This window comes from Anolis carolinensis, chromosome 1 (genome assembly GCF_035594765.1).
Source record: "Anolis carolinensis isolate JA03-04 chromosome 1, rAnoCar3.1.pri, whole genome shotgun sequence".
NCBI classification, from domain to species: Eukaryota; Metazoa; Chordata; class Lepidosauria; order Squamata; family Dactyloidae; genus Anolis; species Anolis carolinensis.
In genome coordinates, this window is record NC_085841.1 from 158,501,559 (window position 1) to 158,527,677 (window position 26,119).

The window sequence follows — 26,119 nt, forward strand, 5'->3', positions numbered from 1 at the left end:
CGGAAGAAGTGCTTCCAGGGGAAAGGACGAAAAGGTCCCGAACGGCCTCGCGCCCAGCAGTAGCCTATCACTGGCGGCGCGCGGCCTAGGAAGGCGTGGCTTCGCGAAGCCGAGAGACTGCGCATGCGTCCGGAATGTAAGGAAGGAGGGAAGGGGTGTCTGCTTCTCCGCGCGCGACTGGTGAGGCAACTTTTGCGTGTCCCGTTTCCATGGGAACCCATGACGCTTTCCTTTTGGGCGGGGGGGCCTTACAAAGAGTGCGCTGCCTGGGAGAGAGGCCTTCTCCCACCCCCTCCATCTCACTTCTCTGCGCTTTATGTATCTCCCTGGGTGGGACAACCAAGCCCAGCCTTTCCTCCTCTGCCAAACAAAGGCAACCCCAGGCCCCCTCCACACACCTCTATACAATCCTACATTATCTGCTTTGAACTGGAATATATGGCAGTGTGGCCCTTCCACACAGCCACATAACACAGAAGGTCACGGCAGAAAATCCCACAATATCTGCATTGAACTGGATTATCTTGAGTCCACACTAAGATATTGTGGAATTTTCTGCCTTGATATTCTGGGATATAGGGCTGTGTGGAAGGGCCCCCAGAATATCTGCTTTGAACTGGGTTATCTGAGTCCACACGGCCATATATCCCAGGTCCCTTTCTACACGGGCCCTATATCCCAGGATCTGATCCCAGGTTTTCTTCTTTCAACTCGAGTATATGAATCTGCACTGGGATAAACAGAAAACCTGGGATTCGATCCTGAGATATAGGACCTGTTTGGAAAAGCCCAAAGTTCAAAGCAGATATTGTGGATGACCTGCCTTGATATTCTGTGTTATAGGGCTGTGTGGAAGGGCCCCAAAACAGCAGGCGAGGCCACTTCCACGCAGCTATCTACAATGTACATTGAATGGGGTTAAATGGCAGTGCAGATTCAGATTACCCAGTTCAAAGCAGATATTGGGCCCTTCCAGACAGGCCCAATATACCAGGCTCTGATCCCAGGTTTTCTGCTTTAAACCGGATTATATGAATCAGCACTGGGATAAACAGAAAACATGGGATCAATGTATTGTTGAAGGTTTTCAGGAAGAAATGCATCAGGAACATGGCCATACAAAAAACTCACAGGAACCCAACCTGGGATCAGATCCTAGGATATAGCACCTATCTGGAAGGGCCCATTGTGGATTATCTGCCTTGATATTCTGGGTTATATGGCTGTGTGGAAGGGCCTTAAATCTCTAGAGGAAACACCCACTTTGGTACCATTTAATATAGGCCCCTTCTGCACTGCCCTATATTCCAGTCCTGACTTCTTGCCAGGTTGGGGGAACTTGTGACAATGAAGCTGCCAATGAAACTGCATCCATGGCAGCAGAAGCCCAGTTCATGTTCTTACACTGCCATATAAAATCCGGATAATCTCCTTTGAAGTGGATTATATGAAAGTGTAGATTCTCGTAATCCAGTCCAAAGCAGATAATGTGGATTATCTGCTTTGATAATCTAGATTATTTGTCAGTGTAGAATGGGCATGGGCCCCAGCTGTTCTTTCAAGTCCTAAATTGAATGTCATAAGGAGAGTGTTTCACCCCTTCCTTGTTGCTGGCTTGCCCAAGAAGGAGGGAATTCCCACAAATCTGCCTGAACAGTAGGGCTTCCCTGACACATCTTTTTACCATCGGGAGAGACAGCTACTTGAGGCATCTGTTCCTTTCAGAAATGTGCAGCAAGGGAAAAGGGATGTCGCTTGCAGGGGGATTTGTTGTGGGCCAGAGGGGGAATCTGGATGGTTTGAATTTGACAGACCTCTTGCCTTAATAGCTTTCAGATGTTTATATCAGAGCTTCCCAGACTGTGTGCCTGGCATGTCAACAGGTGTGTTGCATGACTGTAGAGAGAAACCTCTGAATTTATGTGAAATAAGCAATAATATATTTTAATTATATAAATGTATGGTTTTCATGAGATATTCTGTATCCCCATAGATTTTATTATTGCAGTGTATTTATTTATTTATTTATTTTCATTATTTCTATCCCGCCCTTCTCACCCGAAGGGACTCAGGGCGGCTCACAATCTGGCAAAATTCAATGCCAATATACAGTACAAAAAGATAAAACATAAGCAATTAAAACAATTAGGTAATTTCACAAAATACAAGAAATAGATTTAAAACCATACATTATAAAATACTTGAACCATTCGTCCACAACACCTTATACATAAACCTTAATCCGGACCGAGTCGAGCCAACAGAATTCACTCATCAAACGCCTGCTCACAAAGCCAAGTCTTTACTTTTTTCCTAAAACTCAGAAGGGATGGAGCCTGCCAGATATCACTGGGAAGGGAGTTCCACAGCCGAGGAGCCACCACTGAGAAGGCCCTATCTCTCTTCCCCACCAGCCGCACTTGTGAGGCAGGTGGGACTGAGAGCAGGGCCTCTCCAGATGATCTTAAAGTTCTCACAGGCTCATAGGAGGAGATACGTTCAGACAGGTAAGTTGGACCGGAACCGTTTAGGGCTTTGTAGGCCAAGACCAGCAGTTTGAATTGGGCCCGGTAGCATATCGGCAGCCAGTGGAGCCGGCTTAACAGGGGAGTAGTACGCTCCCTGTATGCCGCCCCAGTTATTAATCTGGCTGCCGCCAGTTGTACTAATTGGAGCTTCCGGGCCGTCTTCAAAGTTGTATGTATTTATGTGTCTGTATCTCTTAGAAAGGGTAGGTTTAACTCAAGTTTTCTGGTAAAATTGAATTACTGTATTGTGAAATGATGCGAGTCTAAAAATATGTCTCACCAACATCAAATGGTTGGAAAACTGTTTTATATAGTTAGCACTAATGTCCCAGTCCTCTAAATGTCAGTTTGGGATTCCCATTCAATTTCAGTGAGATTTTCTTCCAGATGCATAGGTTCGGGATGCTTATTGCAGCACTAGTAGTGAGGCCGTGTTTCTGTCAGCTACAGTAGAAGAATAATACAAGTAATATTGTATTTCTTCAATTCTAAGACATATTTTCCCCCACCCCATATAAACATCTCTAAAACAGGGCACATCTTAGAATCACAGGTGCTTTATATTTATATCAATAAAGCATTTTTTTCTGTTGGTGGTACTGAAATTAGTGTATATCTTACAATTGATGGCATTTTAGAATTGAAGATGTATGGTATTTCAATTGAAGTATGAAGACATGTGACTGGATCAAAGAAAAAATAGAATTAGGAAACTTATTGCTTCAAAACAGAAAGTTAATATGTAATTTTTATCATTTTAATATTTTTATTCTACAGTGAAGAAGAGAATCAGTATGTCTTCTGTCCCTGCTTCACATGCTCCTTCCAAGCTAACGGTGGCATCACAAGTTCCTTTTGGAGATCTTTGTTCAACTTTAGAACGGATGCAAAAAGGCAAATCTCGACAAGAGAAAACAAAATATTTCAAAGAATTTTTAGACTCCTGGAGGAAATTTCATGATGCTCTTCATAAAAATGAGAAGGATGTAACAGATTCCTTTTATCCTGCAATGAGACTTATTCTTCCCCAGTTGGAAAGAGAGAGGATGGCTTATGGAATTAAAGAAACAATGCTTGCTAAGCTATATATTGAACTTCTAAATTTACCCAAAGATGGAAAAGATGCTTTAAAACTTCTGAATTACCGAACACCTACTGGTTCACGAGGAGATGCTGGAGACTTTGCTATGATTGCCTATTTTGTGCTGAAGCCAAGATGTCCCAAGCAAGGTCAGCTGACCATACAACAGGTGAATGATCTTTTAGATTCTGTGTCTACCAATAATGCTGCTAAAAGAAAAGATCTGGTGAAAAAGTGTCTTCTGCAGTTAATAACTCAGAGCTCAGCACTTGAACAGAAATGGTTGATCAGAATGATCATAAAGGATTTGAAACTTGGGGTTAGCCAGCAAACTATATTTTCTATATTCCATCCTGATGCTACCGAATTGCACAATGTTACCACTGATTTGGAAAAGGTTTGTAGGCAGTTGCACCACCCTTCTGTCTTCCTTAGTGATGTTTCTATTACATTATTTTCTGCCTTTAAGCCAATGCTTGCTGCTATTGCTAACATACAGCAGATTGAAAAACAAATGAACAACCAGAGTTTCTACATAGAAACCAAATTAGATGGTGAACGGATGCAGATGCACAAAGATGGAGATGTTTACAAATATTTTTCCCGAAATGGATTTGATTACACTCAGCAATTTGGTGCGTCTCCGCTTGAAGGCTCATTGACTCCGTTCATCCATAATGTTTTTGAAAACAATGTTCAGAACTGCATTTTAGATGGTGAAATGATGGCCTACAATCCCATTACGCAGACCTTCATGCAAAAGGGAAACAAATTTGATATCAAAAGGATGGTTGATGATTCTGAACTACAGACATGCTTCTGTGTCTTTGATGTTCTAATGATCAATGATCAAAAGTTGGGCCATGAGATACTGAGCAAAAGATATGAAGTATTAAATAAGATCTTTACACCAATACCAGGTAGAATACAGGTGGTTTCTAAAACCCAAGCAAACACTCGGAAAGAAGTAGTAGATGCTCTAAATGAGGCAATAGATAACAGGGAAGAAGGCATTGTGGTGAAAGACCCCATGTCAGCTTACAAGCCAGATAAACGTGGAGAAGGATGGCTGAAGATCAAACCAGAGTATGTTAACGGATTGATGGATGAACTTGACCTCTTAGTTGTTGGGGGTTACTGGGGAAAAGGTCTTCGTGGTGGTATGATGTCCCATTTTTTATGTGCTGTTGCCGAAACTCCGCCACCTGGTGAAAAACCATCTGTATTCCATTCCATTTGTCGTGTTGGTTCAGGTTACACTATGAAAGAGCTGTATGATCTTGGCTTAAAATTAGCTAAATATTGGAAGCCATATCGTAAAAGGGATCCTCCCTGTAGTATCCTATGTGGAACAGAGAAACCTGAAGTCTATATTGAACCTTGTAATTCAGTCATTGTTCAGATTAAAGCAGCTGAGATTGTCAATAGTGATATGTACAAAACAGAGTGTACTTTACGTTTCCCTCGCATTGAGAAAATAAGAGAAGATAAAGAATGGCATGAATGTATGACACTTGACCTTCTCGAACAACTCAGAGGCAAAGCTTCTGGGAAGCTAGCAACTAAGCACCTTGATATAAGTGATAATGAGCCACAAGAAAAGAAACGCAAAACTGTGCCAAAGGTTAAAAAGAAACTTGACTTAATGGACCACTTCAAAGCCCCTGATCTTTCCAGTGTAAGCAAAGTTTCCAGTATGTTTCAAGAGGTTGAGTTCTGTGTTATGAGCGGGACAGAAAGCTATACAAAATATGAACTAGAAAGCAAAATAGCAGAATTTGGTGGCAGCATAGTACAAAATCCGGGGCCGGACACTTACTGCGTTGTTGCAGGAACTGAGAATGTTAGAGTGAAAAATATTATTTCTTCCAATAAGCATGATGTTGTGAGAGCAGAATGGCTTGTACAGTGTTTTCAAACCAAACAGTTTGTGCCTTGGCAGCCTGCTTTCATAATTCACATGTCTCCAGAAACCAAACAACACTTTGCCCGTGAGTATGATTGCTATGGTGATAGTTACACTGCTGATGTCGGTGTGGCCCAGTTAAAGGAGGTCTTCTCAAGAATGAATGACTTGGAGGAAAAGGTTTCATGGGAAGTGATTGCTGACATAGAAGCACGTTATTTATGGGACAACTCTGGGCTGTGTTTGTTTAGGCAGTGCACCGTTTACCTGGATCCTTCTGCTGAAGTGAGCAATTCTGGTGCCAAGATCACTCAGACCAGACTGTTAACTAGGGCACTGACCCTTCGCTTTCATGGAGCAAAAGTTGTCCCGCAGCTTGAGGAGGGTGTCTCCCATGTCATCAGTAAAGATGGTGCTGATTTGACAAGGATAAAGACAATCAGAAGAACATTTGAAAGAAAATTTAAAATAGTGTCTGAGCAGTGGGTAAAAGATTCCATAAAAGCTGGGAAGCTGCAAAATGATAATAGTTACTTAATTTAAATGATGTTAATTAAAAGAGATACTTGCTTACCTTTTTATATATCTATTTGAAATAAATTTGCCACACCCTCATTCATTCTTCTGTGCCCTTTTGCAGTTTAAAGGTAATGTTCGGAATGGCACAGGCATACCCTTGAAAAATAGGATGGGTTTTAAAAACTTTCTCTCTGCTTTGTGTAGTTATATATTTTAAGGGAAATCTAGATGTTTTACTCAGAACCCACTCTACAAATGAGTTTATGTAGAATATACTAACCAAAAGGAATAGATTGTCGCTAAAACCAAAATCAGTGTTATGATTTAGCAAGTTTATGAATGAGGCTATGGATCATTTTTTAAAAAAATCATAACTACTGAAATACATGGTCCCATTCATTTTTAATTATTTCTTGTGATTACATAACCTTTGAATAAATAAGGAATTGTCCATATAAGAAATAGTTATCCATTTTAAAACAATGCTTCTGTAATTACATATTTTAAGACTTGCCAAATAATCAGAAGTACAGTCTCTGTCATACTTTAGGAAATACTGAGGACTGTTGTCTTTAAATAAATCAGGCCAATGTTGATTTTATGCATGTTCAAAAATACAAAATAGGAACTTGAAAGAGTATTTAGGTATAATTCCATGGTTGTGATAATAAAACTATGTTTATTGTATTGTAAAAGAGCAGCTGTTTGGACTTTATATATGAATTACATTGTATTTTAACATTCTGTATTGATTTTTGCAGCCTTAGTGAATTTATTCCTGTAATATTGATATAATGTTACACTTCATGCTATAGTTTTGATTGCACCAATAAAGCTAGTCTAACAATGTTCTTTTCTGAGTTAGTTTGAACAAAGAAGAATCGGATTGTGCATCATTTCAGGCTTTGTAGATTTTTAAATAACTGCTATTCAATAGCTGGACATTTATGCAGGGGAGGGGAATCAATTGCTTGTGTTCTGTCTTCATCTGCATTTAAGTAAACTTTCTGAACTTAATTATACACGTTAACTTTTTTATCCAAAGATATATGATTGTGTCTTACAATAAAAAGTATTTGCTAAGAATAACTCATTTTGAGTGTTTTTCCAATATTCACATATTTAAAGTTGAAGGATATGCATCAGTCTAAGTATTTGATTATATATTTTACTAAGAGGTAATGGCACACCTCATAAAAAACCAGTAGTTGTTTGCATAGGTATAGCTTTCTTTTTTTAAAAAAACCCTGCAAATAATTTATGAACAGTTATATGTTATATTAATAGCATCACAAATACACATATAAAGTCTGTAAATTAAGAAATACCTTGGTAAATTTAGCACATAATCACATCCGTTCAAGCGTTACCTGTATGAATGGGGTGCCAATTTGCCAATGGATGGATCTTCAGATAGCAAGTCTAGCATGTGACCCAGAGTTTTGGCATAATGAAAGAACTATTTTTTTCCAGTGTAAGCAAAAGTATAGGGATTCTGCAAAAGAAATCTTAGAAATCAAATTTAAAATGGATTTAAAAATAATGTGACATGAGGCAAAGGAGATTTATAGCCTGCTTAATAGCTATTTTGTACTACAACTATTATTATTAGGCACATAATTATTGATGTCACATTTCAACATTTTATTTGCCATCTGAACAAGAGTGATTCACACATCATTGATTTTTTGCGTTGATTCTCTTTTTTTCTTGTACATGTTTTGAGATGAAAAACATTTGGGATATTGTATGTAAAATATCAAAAGTAAAATATACTCCAAAACTAGATGTTATACAGGGGATTGGGAAACTTATTTGAATTAGCGTAAAATGATGCAGAATATATATATATTGATTGAACAAATCAGGGATAGAGTCTGGGTTCCATGTAACATAAATGTCTTCTGAAGGGTTCCATGACCCAAAAAGTTTGGGAACCATCGTTTTTATAGGCCAAATGTCCTTCCAATTGGGTTTGCTATTATGTGTAGTTTCGTGTATTATTGTGAAGTCTGGGGACTTACCAGATCATATTGTATATACCTGCTACTTGCACATGGTGATTTTACCCCAGGTCACTTGCCCCATTTTTTCTTGTGAGTAAAAAAAGTTACATTAAAGCTGCCACCAAACATTTAATGTGTCATTTAACCATGCAGTCCCAATATGCTCTTACTTCCATCTGCAAGTCGCTCTGCAGGGTCTGAAAATGGCCCCAATATTATTTTTCATTTAATGATATATTTTAATTGCCACTCCATCCATTGAGTGGTCAGCTTAGTTAGCAAAAAAACCTATGAAAATGTGAACCATGTAAATATAAAATATATAAAAACTATGTAAAATACCGTATATACTCGAGTACATGCAAACATATGAGGGTAAATTCATATATAAAAATAATGTATATGTTGGGGGGGGAGTAATTTCAAATAGCTTTTATTTCTGTACTTCTTCACATTGCAAATCCAACCACTGTATTGGAATCTAAGATGGCTTTCATCAATTGTTAAAATCTCTATGCCCCAAATCTCTATCTGATGAGACCTTAAATATTTGTTGATCTTGTCTCAGTATATGGGGGGGGGGGGGGGGGTCAGAGTAGATCCTCAGTTAACCATAACTCAAGCAACTGGAACTCTAGAGTGACTGCCAAAAAAAAAGGAAATAATGCTTTAATTTTTTAAAGAATGTAAAACTGTGCTACATTGTTTTTATTTTAACGTTACTATCAAGGACTCAGCACATTAGACCAGGGGTGCTCAACCTGTGGGTCCCAAGGTGCTTTGGCCTACAACTCCCAGAAATCCCTGCCAGTTTACCTGCTGTTAGGATTTCAGGGAGTTGAAGGCTAAAACACCTGGGGACCCACAGGTTTGGAACCACTGAGTTAGACGAATAATGCGGATTGATTCGGGTTGATCCGGACCTTGCCATTAGTGTTCATTGGCATAATTAATTCTCTATCATCACATTTATTCAACTGACGTCATAAAACGAAAATGACCAGTTGCCATCACATGGGAAAATCCATGATTTTTCCCGCATCTAGGCACACACAGGCGGCTGGAGCTGGTAGACTACTGGCTCTGCATAACACACATTTTTTGAATGAAAGCGCTGGGGACCATCAGGCAACCACCGGAAGGAGGTTTGCGTCATGTGATGGCAACTGAGGGACTTCAATTTAGCAGCGTCTAGAAACAGGAAAATTATCTAATGTGATAAGGTCCCAAGTCAATACAGGGTTTATAATATGATATGATATGTGGCATTAGGCAGAAATGACATTTATCCTGCATGTTTAACAGGGCATTTCCACACGGCTCTATATCCCAGAATATCAAGGATTGTCTGCCTTGATATTCTGAGATATAGGGCTGTTGTGGAAGGGCCCTGAGTCTACCATATAACAAAACAAAATTTATGAACAAGTAATTAAAAACACCCACCCCCACCCCCGGCAAAGTGGCTATATGATGGAAGGACTCACTGTTCACGGAGACCCCTCTCAGATGTCTGGGTTGTTCACACAGGACAGCAGCTAGCAGAAATTGCATATGTCTGAAACCTAACACTTTTCCAGCTTCCTTCTTATTTAAGGAAAGTGCTGCAGGTCAGCGTCCTGATGAAGCGGTGGGACAGATAGCTTTGTATGATAATTGGTGTGGGGAACACTTTCCTGAACCTTGAACACACAGCTGCCCTGGAACCGTTCTGCGGCTGTTCTCAAGTGGCAGAACTAAAGCTGAATTAACATTTTCATCAATATTGTAAGTCCCACAGGGACAAATTACTAAAAACACTTTTGTGCCTTGCTGCAATGAGTTGTCAACAGTCTAACCTTTCTAAAAATATCCTACGGCCTAACTTCACCTGGAGGCTGAAGGAAACCTGGAACATGTTTATTTGCTAAATAAGCTTTCTATTTTTTTAATCAGTCTTATTTACCTCTATCAAAGATGAACAGAGTGTGGAACAAACTAAACTTGATGGTTATAAATACTGATTTCAAAATGAATGTTAACATCTCAATTTTTTATTATCTGCTGCAATCTCCCTGGTGCTTTCCAGAGCATTCGCCTATGAAGGTTTTGGCTCTGCTTTCCTGAGTCCTGGGTGAAACATTTTGTAGGTTCAGATTTTGACATGTTTTACATTTTCACCCATGTAATCCTTGTACATAGCAAAAAAGCAATGTAGTAATTCCAAAGATACATACAGTTACGCAACTTTATTTGGAAAATTGCTCTTAACAGTAAAAGGAGAAAGCCGTAGGGGAGAAACATTGAAATTGGAAAAAATGTGCAGCCATGCTTACACAAGTCACTATATACCTAAGCGGAGCAAGAGGAATGGAGACAGGTTCTCAGAGGCTGGGTCTACACTGCCCTATATCCCATGATCTGACCCCAGATTATCTGCTTTGAACTGAACTATATGAGGGTCCTTCCACACAGCCCTATAACCCAAAATATCAGGGCAGAAAATCCTACAATATCTTCTTTGAACTGGGTTATCTGAGTCCACACTGCTATATATTCCAGTTCAAAGCAGAAAATGTGGGATTTTATTCAGGTGTGTGGAAGGGGCCCCGGTCTCCACTGCCACATAATATGGCATAAACAGATAATCTGGGATCAGATTCTGGGATATAGGGCAGTGTAGAAGGGACAAGAGTGTCTCTTTGTTTCATTTTCTCTGATGTTTCCTCTCATATGGACTGATATCCTGCATGCAGATTTCATGGATGATCCACATATTTACATTTTTAAAAGCCAATAGATTTTTTTTATTACAGGAGACTGTAACTTCTGTTGAAAATGATTTTTCAGGATCATTATTTGAGATGTTAAGTTCACAGAGTCTGTTTGATACCTGGCACAAACAGTTCAGGCAGCCATCATATAGGCATCAATTACGGCATCTAAATTCAGATTTCCATCGATAGCAGAACAGAATTGATTATACTGAGCCTTCCAAGCTGTTCTCCCGAAGCTGGAAAAGCTTAGGTGGAAATGCCTTGCGGAACATCCCAGAGTTGCCATGGCAGCTGCAGACAGGTTCACGCAGTCACAAATAACTAACCTTTTCATTTTCTTGACTGGCATTGCTCTTTAAAGTCTCATTCAAATTATATCTTCCATGGTTCACTATAGAGATGTCCTTGGCTAACAGTTCTGATTCCTTCTTAAGATGGCCTGAATTGCATGCTATGGCAGGGATGGTGTTGGCTAAGAACATTTGCAAGGGTTTCTTTTCCTCTCTGTAGTGACATTTGATATAGCGTGAAAAAGCAGTCCGGTAGGTTTTGTTGAAAAGTGTGTATACAAGCGGATTAACAGCTGAAGAGAGGTACCCAATCCAGACAAAAATGTTAAGCAGCCTTTCAATGACCTCTTTATTGCATGCCTCCTTGCAAATGACTGTCATGACGTTGGTGATGAAAAACGGACACCACATCACAACAAACAAGAAGAAGACAATCCCAAGTACTTTGGACGCTTTCTGTTCGTTGCTGATTGATTGCATTGTCCTTTTTCCAGAGATTCCTGGCTCTTTGCTCAGAGAGCGCTGGAAGAATTTGTTTGAAATAAGAGAACTCTGGGGGAAGAAACTGAATGAGGCAAATTTGGGTCTGGAATGGAGGTCATTCATGCACAGCATGGCTTCTTTTTGGAGAGATTTAATGGTTAAAAAGTAGGTGATCAACATAATAACCAATGGAATAAAAAACGCCACAAAAGAGCCAATTAAGACAAAATTCTCATCTGCAAGCAGACAGCTTCCATTCCTGAAAACCTTGGAATCATCATGCAGCCCAAACACAGGAACTGGCATTGAAATACCTAGAGATTGGGTTACAAAAAGGAAAAGGAAAGCTAAGAATAGTCGTCATATTTTTAACATGTCACTGCTGCACACTGATAACATTACCGGAACTGGGGCACAGTCATTATTATCCTCATAAATGACATTTTCTCAGGAGCGTGAGCTCTTCTGTGGCATTTCTTTCCTGGATTTTATATAGTAGTGTAAAAGGGGGCTCACACAATTAATCTACCATAAAGACATGTTGTGACTAAACTGAAAAGAAGAAGGCAGTCGTGAAAATCTTGATCCAGAGTACTTGTCTTACACCTATGTCTTAAAATTTATTTGAATAACAAATGTATACATTGCACTATAAGCACATGGTATGGAAATATAAATCTCACTATGAGATAAAAAGGAGAAATTAGGTGGTCTCTTAACATTAATGTATTTTCTATTTCACTGGAATGCCACAATTTAGAAGTTCAAGCTGTATTGCATTGAAGCAAGAGGCATGTCTCATTTAATACTAGCTTTTACAAATATTTTGCTAGGTAAAGGTAAAGGTTTCCCCTGACGTTAAATCCAGTTGTGACTGACTCTGGGGGTTGGTGCTCATCTCCATTTCTAAGCCGAAGAGCCAGCGTTGTCCATAGACATCTCCAGGTCATGTGGCCGGCATGACTGCATGGAACACCGTTACCTTCCCGCTGGAGGAGTACCTATTAATCTACTCACATTTACATGTTTTCGAACTGCTAGGTTGGCAGGAGCTGGGGCTAACAGCAGGGGCTCATTCCGCTCCTGGGATTTGAACCTGGGATCTTTTGGTCCACAAGTTCAGCAGCTTTAACACACTGTGCCACCAGGGACCCCAATGTTTTGCTACTGCTCCATTATCTGGGCAGAGGCCATAAGGGGGAGATAGAGAACGACCATCCATTTTATGGGGGTTGGGGTGGGTTGAAGGAGAAAAACCATTTCCCCCTGTTTTCCTGTTATTCCCTGCATCCATGCCCCCATCGTGGAAGCAACCCTCCTTTATGAAATGGGAAGTAGGGAGGGGGAATAACCAGCAAAAATGGGGAAAATCGTTTTCCTCCTTCAACTCCCCTCCCACATAAAATGGACTATCTTTCTATTGTGTCCTAGTGGCCTCCGTCTGGGGAATAGAACAGTACTAATGTGTTCATTCAGATTTTAACAATAACTGGGTAGAAATCATGTGGCCCTCCAGATAATGTTGGACTACAACCCACAGCATTCTTCACCATCACCTGCTGGGAGTTGTAGTCTGTCAACATTACATTATCGCTGCCCTGCTATGCAATAGCACTGGGAAAAGGTAGTAACTTAAGTGTTTTACAACCAACACAATCTTCTTGATTGTGTCCACTTGGGTTTCATCAAAAGCAACATGGGTTTGCAGAATACCTTTCTTGGCAGACTTTTGTTAATATATAAAATTATAAAGGAAAATGTTTTTAAAACATTTAAAAACTTAAAATCTGCAGAAATCTTCTGAGGAGGCAAGGTTTGTGAGCACAGGCTGTCATTCACTTCCCTTACTATATTTTTGTTTTAAAGGAAAGACAGTAAGGGCTCTTCCACACAGCCATATAACCCAGAATATCAAGGCAGATAATCCACAATGTTTGCTTTGAATTGGGTTATCTGAGTCCACACTGCCATATAATTCAGTTCAATGTGGATATTGTACAGCTGTGTGGAAGGGGCTTTAGAGTTTTTTTTAAGCATGATCTCATCTATTTTGTTTTGAACAGAGAAGTAAAGGAATGGAGGACAAGGATTTTGTCCTGTTGAGATTGAAGGTGACCAATGGTTTAAGGAATTCATAGTTTTGACAAGGACATCAGGCTGGATGTCTTGGTCAATTTGCAAAGACCACAATAACAATAACAAGGACCCTTCCCATGTTAGATAGTGTGTACATTTTAATCAAGGCTTATGTCCTACATTTCATATATTTATAGCAGAAGGTACAAAATGTATTACTGGAAACCATATTACAAAATGTATTTGACCTCTTTCACTGTTGCATGTACAGTAGAGTCTCACTTATCCAAGCCTCGCTTATCCAACATTCTGGATTATCCAACGCATTTTTGTAGTCAATGTTTTCAATACATTGTGATATTTTGGTGCTAAATTCGTAAATACAGTAATTACAACATAACATTACTGCGTATTGAACTGCTTTTTCTATCAAATTTGTTGTATAACATGATGTTTTGGTGCTTAATTTGTAAAATCATAACCTAATTTGATGTTTAATAGGCCTCTCCCTAATCTCTCCTTGTTATCCAACATATTCGCTTATCCAACGTTCTGCCGGCCCGTTTATGTTGGATAAGTGAGACTCTACTGTATTACTATGTATCTCTCCTTTCTGATTCTGTGGTTCGGGGTTCCCTCTTCCCTCCCTTTGAGCCCCAAAAGGCCCCCCCCTCTCTCTCTCTCTCTCTCTCTCTCCCTCTCTCTCCAGCACCCATTCCGGGCTGCACAAACCCTTGGGAAACTATAACTTACCCTCCACACTGCTTTTTCTTTCAACCAGCTCCATGGGCTAAGTATCAGGGACCTTCCTTCCCCCTTCCTGTAACCCCCTCTCCTTGCGTCGTTCCAAGTTTCAGGGTACCCCAACCTGGCCCCTTTGCCTGCCTGGGCTGGAAGGGAAATCCTGGGATCCCCTTCCAAAGAGGTTTCCGCCATGGAAACGCGTCCAGGGGTGGAAGCCTGGATAAACGGCCATGGAAATCATGTGTTTGTCTCCCCAGCCCCATGGGATGTTGGATTTATCTGGAAATTCTCCCCAGATCTGGGGCTCCCTCGCATGTCGCTATCATAATATTATATTCATTGTTTCTTATTGCCAATATTATTTCCTTGTGCAATGTCTTTCCCTCCATGTATGTATATATCAAATTGAAGCAAAGTGACCTTGCTGTGAACTCTGGCCAAACATGCCTCGACCTGGGTCACTGGCTTTCCCCAGGCTCATGCAAATGGAACTGTCTCAGAACAATGCCATCTTCCTCTCCTTGGATTCTGAATATCACTATCTACAGTGCACAATGGATTTTCCCCAGGCCACCTGGGAGAAACCCCTTTGGACATTTTGAAAACTATTCATCTTAAAAAGACTCATCTTCCTGGAAGGGAGGGGTAAGGCTTGACAAAGCCACCCTTTTCCTGACATCTTGAGTCACAGATATAATCCCATCACGGATCCTGTTTCCACAAGAGATACAAGCCAGCAGGGGTCAGACTCCCATTCATGGAACTGGCCAAATCAAACAATGGATCCACAAGCATCGTTGAGTCACCTATAATCTTGTTCACTGTTTGTCTATCCTGTTGCCGCACCTCCACACACACCCCATTGGCCAGCGAGGGAGTGAGGACACAGATGGGGCTCATGCCCTCATTGGAGGGGGCCCCCAGTGGCTCCCCCTTCTTCTCTAACATCTGAGCCACTCAGCACAGAGCTGGCCGGTGGGCGGGAGGTAGGAAATTCAAACTAAAACTGTATAAAAGTGTGTGCTTTATAATAATAATAATAAAACTTTATTTATACCCCGCCACTATCTTCCCAACGGGGACTCGGGGCGGCTTACATGGGGCCGTGCCCAGGACAATACAATATAACAAAATATAAAAAAAACCAACATATCAAAATACAATTAAACAATACAATAGATAATAATGTGTAGTACAACACAAAGTCAAAAAAGCAATATAACAAGGGCGGGCCGCATGAACACTAAGTTAAAACTCGGGGTGAGAAGAGGTTAAAAATAAAAACCTCAGGGGACAGGGACATCAGATAGTAAAACAGTCTAGAGGATAAATGTTGGGGGGAGTAACAAGGAACAGTTACTCTCCGAAAGCACACCGGAAGAGCCATGTTTTTAAATCTTTCCTAAAGGCTAAAAGGGTGGGGGCTTGCCTGATTTCAATGGGCAGTGAGTTCCACAGTCGGGGGGCCACAGCAGAAAAGGCCCTCTCCCTTGTACCCACAAGGCAGGCCTGAGATATAGGCAGTGGCGACAGGAGGGCCTCCCCTGATGATTGGAGAGATTGGGCAGGTTTATGCTAGGAGATACGGTCACGAAGGTAGGTGGGTCCCAAACCGTTTAGGGCCTTATAAATGATGGTCTGCACCTTGAATTGGGACCGGAAGATGAACGGCAGCCAGTGGAGCTCCTTAAACAAGGGAGTAGATCTCTCCCTGTAACTCACCCCCGTTATTAATCTGGCAGCCGAGCGTTGGACTAATTGTAACTTCCGGGCCGTCTTCAAGGGAAGCCCCACGTAGAGCGCATTACAGTAGTCCAGTCTAGAGGTAACTAAGGCATGGACCACCGTGGTCAAGTCAGACTTCACGAGGTATGGTCGCAGTTGGCGTACAAGTTTCAGTTGTGCGAAAGCCCTCCCGGCTACCGCCGACACCTGCGCCTCAAGCGTCAGCGCTGAGTCCAGGAGGACCCCCAAACTGCGGACCTGTGATTTCAGGGGGAGTGCAACCCCGTCCAGCACAGGTTGCCACCCAATACCCCGATCCAACGAGCAACTGACCAGGAGGGCCTCTGTCTTGTCAGGATTGATCCTCAGCTTGTTCCTCCTCATCCAGTCCGCCACAACGGCCAGGCACTGGTTCAGCATCCGAGGGGCTTCCTTGGATTCAGATGGGAATGAGTAGTGGATTTGCGTGTCATCTGCGTAGAGATGGCAATACCCTCCAAAACTCCGGATGACCTCTCCCAGCGGTTTCATGTAGATGTTAAAAAGCATTGGGGATAAAATAGACCCTTGCGGGACCCCACAGGTCAAAGGCCAGGGGTCCGAGCAGGTGTCCCCCAGCTTCACCATCTGGGAACAGCCCTCCAGGAAGGACCGGAGCCACTGAAGAACTGTGCCACCGAGCCCCATCCCGGAGAGCCTCCCCAGAAGGATACCATGGTCGATGGTATTGAAAGCCGCTGAGATGTCCAAGAGAACCAGCAGGGTCACACTCCCCCTGTCCAGTTCCCTGCAGAGGTCATCCACCAAGGCGACCAAAGCCGTCTCGGTGCTGTGCCCAGGCCTGAAGCCAGACTGCGAGCGGTCCAGAAAATCAGTGTCATCGAGGAACTCCTGGAGCTGCGTGGCAACCACCCGCTCCAGAACCTTGCCCAAAAACGGGAGGTTGGAAATTGGTCTGTAGTTGTTACATACAGATGGGTCTAACGAGGACTTTTTTAGTAGCGGTTTTACTACCGCCTGCTTGAAGCAGGATGGAACTGACCCCTGACCCAAGGAGGCGTTTATTATAGCCACAAACCAATCCAACAACCCCTCTTTGGCCAGCTTAACCAGCCAAGAGGGACAAGGATCCAGAGCGCAAGTGGTCGCCCTCACAGACCCAAGAATCCCCTCCACGTCATCAGGAATAACAAGCTGGAAAGAATCCCACAAAATCGGACAGACAGGTACCTCGGTTACCTCCGCTGGAACTACAATTAAGCTGGAGTCCAACTCATGGCGTATCTGAGCAACTTTGCCTGCAAAGTGGTGCGCGAAATTGCTGCACCGAGTTGCTGAGTCATCAGGAAGCCCCTGGGTCTCAGGAGGCCGCAGGAGCTCCCCAACAACTCGAAACAACTCCGATGGCCTATTGGCCGCAGACGCTATGCGGGCAGTCGTGAAAACTTTCCTGGCTGCTCACAAAGCCACGGAGTAAGCCTTAATAGCGGCTTTAGCCCGTGCTTGGTCAGACACATCCTGAGATTTCCTCCAGATGTACTCTAGTCCCCTCCTCGCACTCTTCATCACAGCCAGCTCCTCAGTGAACCAAGGAGTCGACGCGACTCTACGCAGTGAGAGGGGACGTTCGGGAGCGATCGTGTCCAATGCCCTTGTCAGCTCACTATTGTAGTGATCAGCCAGGACATTGACAGGATCGCCAGTCTCCAGAACAGGAAGATCCCCAAGAGACCTAAGAAGTCCATCCAGATCCATCAGCCTCCTGGGGCGGACCATCTTAGTGGGTCCACCACCCCTGCGGAGGTTAGAAGACACGGTGAGACTTAAACAGATCAGATGATGGTCAGACCATGACAATGGAAGAATATTTTGCTCTTCCACTCTGACTGTCCTACCGTCCACAATAAAAACAAGGTCCAAAGTGTGTCCCACCTGATGTGTGGGCCCAGATATAACTTGAGACAGCCCCATGGTCGTCATGGCAACCATAAAATCCTGAGCTGCACCTGTCAATGTGGTCTCGGCATGAATGTTAAAGTCCCCCAAAACTATAAGTTGTTGGGAGACAAGGGCCACATTAGAGACCACTTCTGCTAGCTCGGACAGAGAGACTACTGGGTCGCGGGGTGGACGGTACACCAACAGAATCCCCAAGCTGTCTCGGGCTCCCACCTTCAAGAAAACACACTCGAACCTCGAAGTTTGCGGTACGGCGCATCTGATCAGGGCGATGGACTGCCGAAAGATCACCGCGACTCCTCCTCCCCGCCCCCCAACCCTGGCCTGTTGATGCACCCCGAAACCCGGAGGACACAGCTGGGTGAGATTCACACCTCCCAGCTCATCTCGGTGATGCATGCCAGATCCGCCCCCTCATCCAGGATCAAATCCTGGATGACAGCTGTTTTACCGTTGGCGGATCTGGCGTTCAAAAGCAGGACCTTAAGGTTGGGGGGTCTGTCCTGAAGACTACCACACCTAATCCTCTCCAGGGTCACAAAAACTCTGTTGCGCTTCTCCCTGGGTCGATAGTGACCGTTCTTTCTCCTCCCCCACACCACCTCGATGGAGCCACATCCATGAGAACCCTCTTCCCCCTGATGGAATGGCTGAATGGAAGTGCCGTTTGAAGGGACTAGTCAGCTGTCCTGAAAAGGGAAGCCTCCAAATGTGCTTGTTCGTTTAAGAAGGGAGCATCTCTCCACTAATGGGAGATAGAAGGAGTCATCTGATTTGGCATCATCCGATATGGGAAGGGGACTAAACAAGAGTGGTGTCTGAGTGTGGGACTGGGAGGTAGAACAGGCATGGCTTAAAATTGGGGAATCTTGCATATCGATATTCAGCCCGATATCCAAGGGGCGAATCAATTGGTCTACTAATACCCTCCTAAGAGTGATGCCCCACTGTTGTAATTTGGGCCCACACAAAAACAATTCCTCCATTAACATTTTATCTTTCAATCCAATAATAAGATACATGGAGCGGTTCCAGGATTGGTACTCTCTACGGAGCCAGTCAATAGTCTTGATCTTCACTTCCGACCAGCTTATGGATAGAATTTGTGAAAGAGATGTCTGGACCACTCGCTTGGATGTCCATCTGTCTCTGTTCAGTAGTGAATCTGAAACTTCCACTGCTACCTTATTTGTTCGTAAAAGATGTTGTGAATTGCAGGAAGTGTCCAGAGATTGTCCAACCAATTCAGAGGGCAGCGCGTTGTTCGGCTTCTGCAGGACACTGTTGGTTTCCTTTCCATCGACCCTCCCCAGACCCTCTCCCCCAGATAAAAACCCACCCCCTCCCTAGCCACTTCAGAACCTGACCTATTGACTGCCTTCTGCTCCTTGAGCCTTATCCCTCCCTGGCCTTCCAGAGTGCTTAATTCCTCATTCGAGTTAATGAGACTGGCTGGTATAGTTGTTATGATGTCTATAGGAGAAGGATTTTTCACAATCAGGGAAATTCCTTTAAAAAGATGGCCAAGTTTCTTGTTCAGTATCTCCAACTGCTGCAAAACGGTACTGAACGATTTTCCCAACAGATCACGTAAGTGAAAGAGTTCATCTTTCCCTGGAGTTTCCTGCCAACTCATTTCCTATTACCTTCTCAAAAAAAAACCTTCCTATAGTAGACTGCTCTAATCTTTCAAAGTTATCACCCCGTTCCTACTGTCTCTTTCCGTCAAAACTTTCACTCAACACTACAACATACACAAACCATCAATCACATTCTAAAACCATCAATTTACCAGTCAATAAACTCAAGGTACTCTCAAATCCTATGTGATCAGTTCCTATGACATTAATACCAGGTTTACAAACCCGCTACCTATCACAGTCAACACTGTTTCCCTGAATTAAGTTAAAACTTTCTCACTCCCGTCTTTAATCTACGCACACACACACATACACCAAAAAAAAAAGATGGCAGGCTGCAACACTGAGGATCCTGGAGGTACCGCTTCACGCAGGCCCACCGAGTTGGAAAATAGCTCAGAGGCTGCCTGGTTCAGTGTGGGTTCCAGAAGCAGGAAAACAGAGCTGATGGGACTGTCTGCCACAACAACAGGGCTTCCAATGCCAGAGAGAAGGCCCGGCTTTCTTTGAGACTGATGGAGGCCACCCGGTCCGGCGTGGCCTCCAAAGGCCTAATTCTCTTTGTACAGGTCGATGTAATGGACTAAGGTGCTTTGCTATGTTATGTATCCCAGTCTATTTTTGGCGAACTATCGCAGGCTGGCATCACTTTCAGCTGAAATTAAATAAAATTCTTCGGTGGCTTCTGCTTCAACCTGGTGAGTTATATTTGGAAATTATTGGCTTCTATTCTCACCAGGCCTAACTCACAGTTTGGATCTCACTGTCCAATCTATATATATAAAAGAGTGATGGCATCACGGCAATTCACAAAACAACAAAAGTACAGGCCCCCCAACCTCAAAATTTGACAACACAACCCATCATCCACGCCTCAAGGTTGATACAACAAAAAGAAAAGAAAAATAAAGTCCTAATTAGAGGGAGAGCAATAATTGTTTTTATCCATTTGCTGCCAGTTTAAAGGGCTAATCTCTGCCCACTTGGTTGCCTAGCAACCAAGGGACAGGCAGGTTTCAGTTAGGGGACAGGCAGATTTAGGCCTCACTTAGGCTTCTTCCACAGATTATCTAATTTGCACTGGATTATATGGCAGTGTAGACTCAAGGCCCTTCCACACAGCTATATAACCCATTTATAATCTTATATTATCTGCTTTGCACTGGATTATCTTGACTCCACACTGCCATATAATCCACTTCAGTGTGCATTTTATCCAGCTGTGCAAAAGAGGCCTCATATAATCCAGTTCTGAGCAGATAATATAAGATTAGAAATATACAGTAGAGTCTCACTTATCCAACGTAAACAGGCCGGCAGGAAAAGTGAATATGTTGGATAATAAGAAGGGATTCAGGAAAAGCCAATTAAACATCAAATTAGGTAATCGTTATACAAATTAAGCACCAAAACATCATATTATACAACAAATTTGACAGAAAAAGTAGTTCCATGCGCAGTAATGCTATGTTGTAATTACAGTAGAGTCTCACTTATCCAACACTCGCTTATCCAACGTTCTGGATTATCCAACGCATTTTTGTAGTCAATGCTTTCAATCTATCATGATATTTTGGTGCTAAATTCATAAATACAGTAATTACTATATAGCATTACTGTGTACTGAACTACTTTTTCTGACAAATTTGTTGTCTAACATGATGTTTTGGTGCTTAATTTGTAAAATCATAACTTAATTTGATGTTTAATAGGGTTATCCTTAATTCCTCATTATCCAACATATTCGCTTATCCAACGTTCTGCCGGCCCGTTTATGTTGGATAAGTGAGACTCTACTGTACTGTATTTACAAATTTACCACTAAAATATCACAATGAATTTAAAACACTGACTACAAAAACATTGATTATGAAAAGGCAGACTGCGTTGGATAATCCAGAACATTGTATAAGCGAATGTTGGATAAGTGAGATTCTTCTTTAATATGAAATAATTACTGGGATAGAATAATGCAGAACAATATAATCTCTAAAACCAGGACAGTAAATAAACAGGGGAATCCCACACAGGAAACAATCAGGGCCAGCTAACACCTCCCAACAAAGTATTCCCATCATCAAAGTCTGGAAAATCCTCTGTTTTCTCAGGGCCACAGACAGTAGAAGCATATAAAATATCGCAAAGAACACCACTCTGTAAACAAGGGAATTCCAGACAGGAAACAATCAGGGCCAGCTAACACCTCCCAACAAAAAATTCACTCAGGGAGGAAACAGCCGGGCTTTAAAGCTGCAAGGCCATTACATCCTAATCATTTTTCCTAATTGCAGCATTCATACTTGCCTCCAGCAAACAAAAAAACCCAATCAGAAATATTGTATATTCACAACCTTTAGGAAATAATATCCCCTGATGGCGCAGCGTGTTAAAGCGCTGAGCTGCTGAACTTCTGGACCGAAAGGCCACAGGTTTGAATTGGGGGAGCGGAGAGAGCCCCCACTGTTAGCCCCAGCTTCTGCCAACCCAGAAGTTCAAAAACATGCAAATTTGAGTGCATCAATAGGTACTGCTCCGGCAGGAAGGTAACGCCGCTCCATGCAGTCATCCCACATGACCTTGGAGGAGTCTACGGACAACGCCGGCTCTCCGGCTTAGAAATGGAGATGAGCACCAACCCCCAGAATTAGACATGACTGGACTTAATGTCAGGGGAAAACCTTTACCCTTGACCTTAACTACCACCAATTCCTCAATACTTTATTTCCCATACCACCAGACTTCGCCACAGCAATGCGTGGCCGGGCACAGCTAGTACTGTTCTAAATTGCTCGACAACACTATTGCTTAATTCTTGTTGGTTTGCTTGTTTCAACCGTCTATATCTAGTTGCGTGTGTCAGCTAGAATCAACCCATTGAATGTACCATGCAGAGTGGGGCCATTTAACTCACCTTCATCACTTGCCTGGTTGCATTCCTCCATATAGTACAACTTGAACCATAACATTTTAATAACAAATTTTAAACTTGTGTCTTATTGTTAATCTTTGTTGCATGTATTTTAATATGTATTTTGTAGAAATGTGTTTTAATATGTGTATTTTACAGAATGTTTTTAGATGGTTGTGTGTTTTAGCAATGTTGTAACCCATCTCAAGCCATGAGGAGAGGTGGGTAAGAAATAATAATATTTATTATTATTATTATTATTATTATTATTATTATTATTATTATTATTATTATTATTACACAATATCAGTCTTATGTTCTATTCTACTCCCTTTCCCCCTCTCCATCCTATGGAAGTTGACCACTCAACACAGAAGGTAGTGAGATCTGTACTGGCGAAAAGAATCAGAAAAGTTGAGTATATCATCAAAGTGACAATGTGAGCTTGTAGTGGTTAGAGGTCTTGATTTAAGAAGCAAGCATGTCAATGGCGTGGAGAAAGAAACCAAAGTTCATTGTAGGAATTCTATTGTAAAATAGAAAGGTTACTCAGGGTGCTGATCTAATCTAGCTATATCTTGGACGGTCGAGAGAGGACTTACGGGAAGGAGAGGAGGTGAGGAACCATCCCTAAGAGTAGCCATTTGTAGTGGGGTCAGGATGGGGAGCCACGAAGGGAGGACACTTCACCTCACTCAAACTCTCTAATCCAGTGATTCTCAACCTGTGGGTCCCCAGGAGTTTTGGCCTACAACTCCCAGAAATCCCAGCCAGTTTACCAGCTATTAGGATTTCTGGAAGCTGAAAGCCAAACATCTGGGGACCCATAGATTGAGAACTACTGCTCTAACCCTATTACTATTGCCCACTGTGAGGCATTCATCAAGCTTCAGTGCTAAGCATTGTTGAATTTCCAAGAGGAATCCCTTCTGTAAATAAAGACTGCTGCATGGAAATTATTATTTCTTTGACCTTTAAAAAGTGACCTCTTTCTAGCAGGGCCCTTCCACACAGCCATATAACCCAGAATATCAAGGCAAATAATCCACAATACCTGCTTTGAACTGGATTATCTTGAGTCCACATTGCCATATAATCCAGTTCAATGTGGATTTTATACAGCTGGGTGGAAGGGGCCTCAGTGGCACAGTCTATGCTCACATAAACCATACCTCTGCATTCCAGGGATGAAAGAAGCCACCAGGACTGAGGGTATGTACTTCAAGAGTATTCTTTACTGCTACATGACAGGAAACAGAAGGGTATATTTTGATTGTTTGACTACCTGGCAACAGGAGCCATACGCTGTAGCTAAAATATTTCAGTACTCGACGGCAGGCACCAGCAATACATACTTTGACCGCTAAAGGACCCTTGAATGTTGGAGCCTGGAAGAATGCTTTTTGACAGTGCCAACAACATTGGTCTGAGAGAGTTCATATAGACCAAACCTGTTGGGCTATTTTATTCTTCGGCATTTGAATATCACTTTTCACTTAAAAATTCTCAACGTGATTTATCATAAAACCAAATATGATGCAAACTGTAAGTGAGAGGAAACAGAAAATTAAAAACAATGTGTTAAAACCCAAGAACAACTGACAACTTTAACAATCAGGAAAATATCTGACAAACAAATGTCTTCAGTTGATGGCTGAAACACCAAGCTCTGGAGCAGTGGCTCTCAACCTTCTTAATGCTGCGATCCCTTAATACAATTCCTCATATTGTGGTGACCCCCAGCCATAAAATAATAATAATAATAATAATAATAATAATAATAATAATAATAATAATAATAATAATAAAAAGAAAGAAAAGAAAAGAAAAGTTTTTTATATAAACATTTTTTTATTAGTCTTTATTTTTTCTTATTCTTTTTTCTCTCCTCTCTACTCTTTTTTCCTACTTTCTAACAAAAATAAATGTTCCCCCACTTTCGATGGAAAAATACTATTTTCTTATCAAGATATATATATATAGATGTTTCTTTTCTTCATTTTTTATATATAAAACTTTGAATAAAGATAATTAAATAATAATAATAATAATAATAATAATAATAATAATAATAATAATAATAATAATCTGCATTTCTATACCGCTTTTCCCACCCATGGGGGAACTCAAAGTAGTTTACAACATAATAAATGGCAAAATTCAATGCCATATATATATATATATATATATATATATATATATATATATCACATATCTAAATCAAAAACATGCAACTGTAGATTAAAACCATCAAAACGATAAAAACATCAAACATAGACATATGCATGAAACATGTTATTACAGCAATTAACATAGATCCCTTCTCTTCCCCCACCACCATTCCCCATCTTCCTCTTTACTATCTGCTTGATGTTTTTGCTGTTTATTGGGAAATTAACTTATATGGGATACTATTAATGATCTTGAACAATCTGAGAAGAAGGAAGGCATACACTAAAAAAACTACCTTTAATCACTGTATTGCACATAGTGGAGAACTCTTATTACTGTAGGTAACAATTTGCCACAGAAAATTATTCTAGTCCGAACCCCTTAAATGTTTGCCTTTCTTGCTTCCTACTAAACAAATAAGTCCTTCAGTAGGCTTTTCCCCTTCCAGTGTTAAAAAGATCTTGGTCATAATTCTCTAGTTCTTTTGTTTCTTATTTTTGTTGCAACTTCATAACTGTAATTTTCCTACTGTTATGAATCGTGATGTAAATATCTGATATGCAGGATGTACTGTATTTTCATTCACTGAACCAAATTTGACACAAATACCCAATATGCCCAAATTTGAATACTGGTGGGGTTGGGGGGGATTGAGTTTGTCATTTGGAAGTTGTAGCTGCTGGGATTTATAGTTCACCTATAATTTAAGATCATTCTGAACTCCACCAGTGATGGAACTGAACCAAATTTGGCACACAGAACTCCCATGACCAACAGAAAATACTGGAAGGGTTCGATGGGCATTGACCTTGAGTTTTGGAGTTGTAGTTCACCTACATCTAAAGAGCACTGTGGACTCAAACAATGATGGATCTGGGACCAAACATGGCACAAAGATTCAATATGCCCAAATGTGAACACTGGTGGAGTTTGGGGAATATAGACCTTGACATTTAGGAGTTGTAGTTGCTGGGATTTATAGTTCACCTACAATCAAAGAGCCCCTTGAATCCCACCAACGATAGAATTGGGCCAAACTTCCCACACAGAACCCCCATGACCAACAAAAAATACTGGTCTTTGGCAACCCCTCTGATACCCCCTCCCAACCCCCCCCCCAGGGGTCCCGACCCCGGTCATCTGTCGGAGGTGCTTTGAATGCGATTTCCTGCTTCTTGGCAAGGGGTTGGACTGGATGGCCCATGAGGTCTCTTCCAACTCTACTATTCTATGATTCTATGAAACGCTGCTCTGTAGTCATGTTCAAGAATGGACAGGGTTTGCCCTCTATCACATAACCTCCAACTGTCCTGATTTGGCCCTGAT

At 41.7% G+C, this 26,119-nt stretch overlaps 2 protein-coding genes across 4 annotated transcripts in view; one reads left to right on the plus strand and one right to left on the minus strand.

The window, feature by feature from the left end:
* On the plus strand, positions 1 to 7,123 carry lig4 (DNA ligase 4). Of its 3 annotated transcripts, none has more exons than XM_008116383.3 (2): positions 1 to 136; positions 3,306 to 7,123. In XM_008116383.3, the coding sequence occupies exons 1-2, from the start codon at positions 124 to 126 to the stop codon at positions 6,056 to 6,058; spliced, it is 2,766 nt and encodes a 921-aa protein (XP_008114590.1). In that variant the 5' UTR covers positions 1 to 123; the 3' UTR covers positions 6,059 to 7,123. The 3 variants fall into 3 exon arrangements, with proteins under 3 accessions (XP_008114590.1, XP_003215362.1, XP_062813449.1); XM_003215314.4 differs by having other exon boundaries at positions 40 to 180; XM_062957379.1 differs by lacking the exon at positions 1 to 136 and adding an exon at positions 562 to 2,507.
* Positions 7,124 to 10,249: 3,126 nt separating this feature from the next.
* Positions 10,250 to 26,119, minus strand: part of htr2a (5-hydroxytryptamine receptor 2A) — a 32,678-nt gene continuing 16,808 nt past the window's right edge. The window contains exon 4 of the mRNA XM_003215346.4: positions 10,250 to 11,883. Within this exon, the coding sequence (XP_003215394.3) occupies positions 11,108 to 11,883 (776 nt within the window). The 3' untranslated portion in view covers positions 10,250 to 11,107. The remainder of the gene's footprint in view (positions 11,884 to 26,119) is intronic.

Coding starts and splice junctions, on each gene's coding strand:
- lig4 (XM_062957379.1), top strand. CDS start 2,330: ATGGAGCCTGCCAGATATCACTGGGAAGGGAGTTCCACAGCCGAGGAG. Junction 2,508..3,305: donor GAGGAGATACGTTCAGACAG/GTAAGTTGGACC, acceptor TTTATTCTACAG/TGAAGAAGAGAATCAGTATG.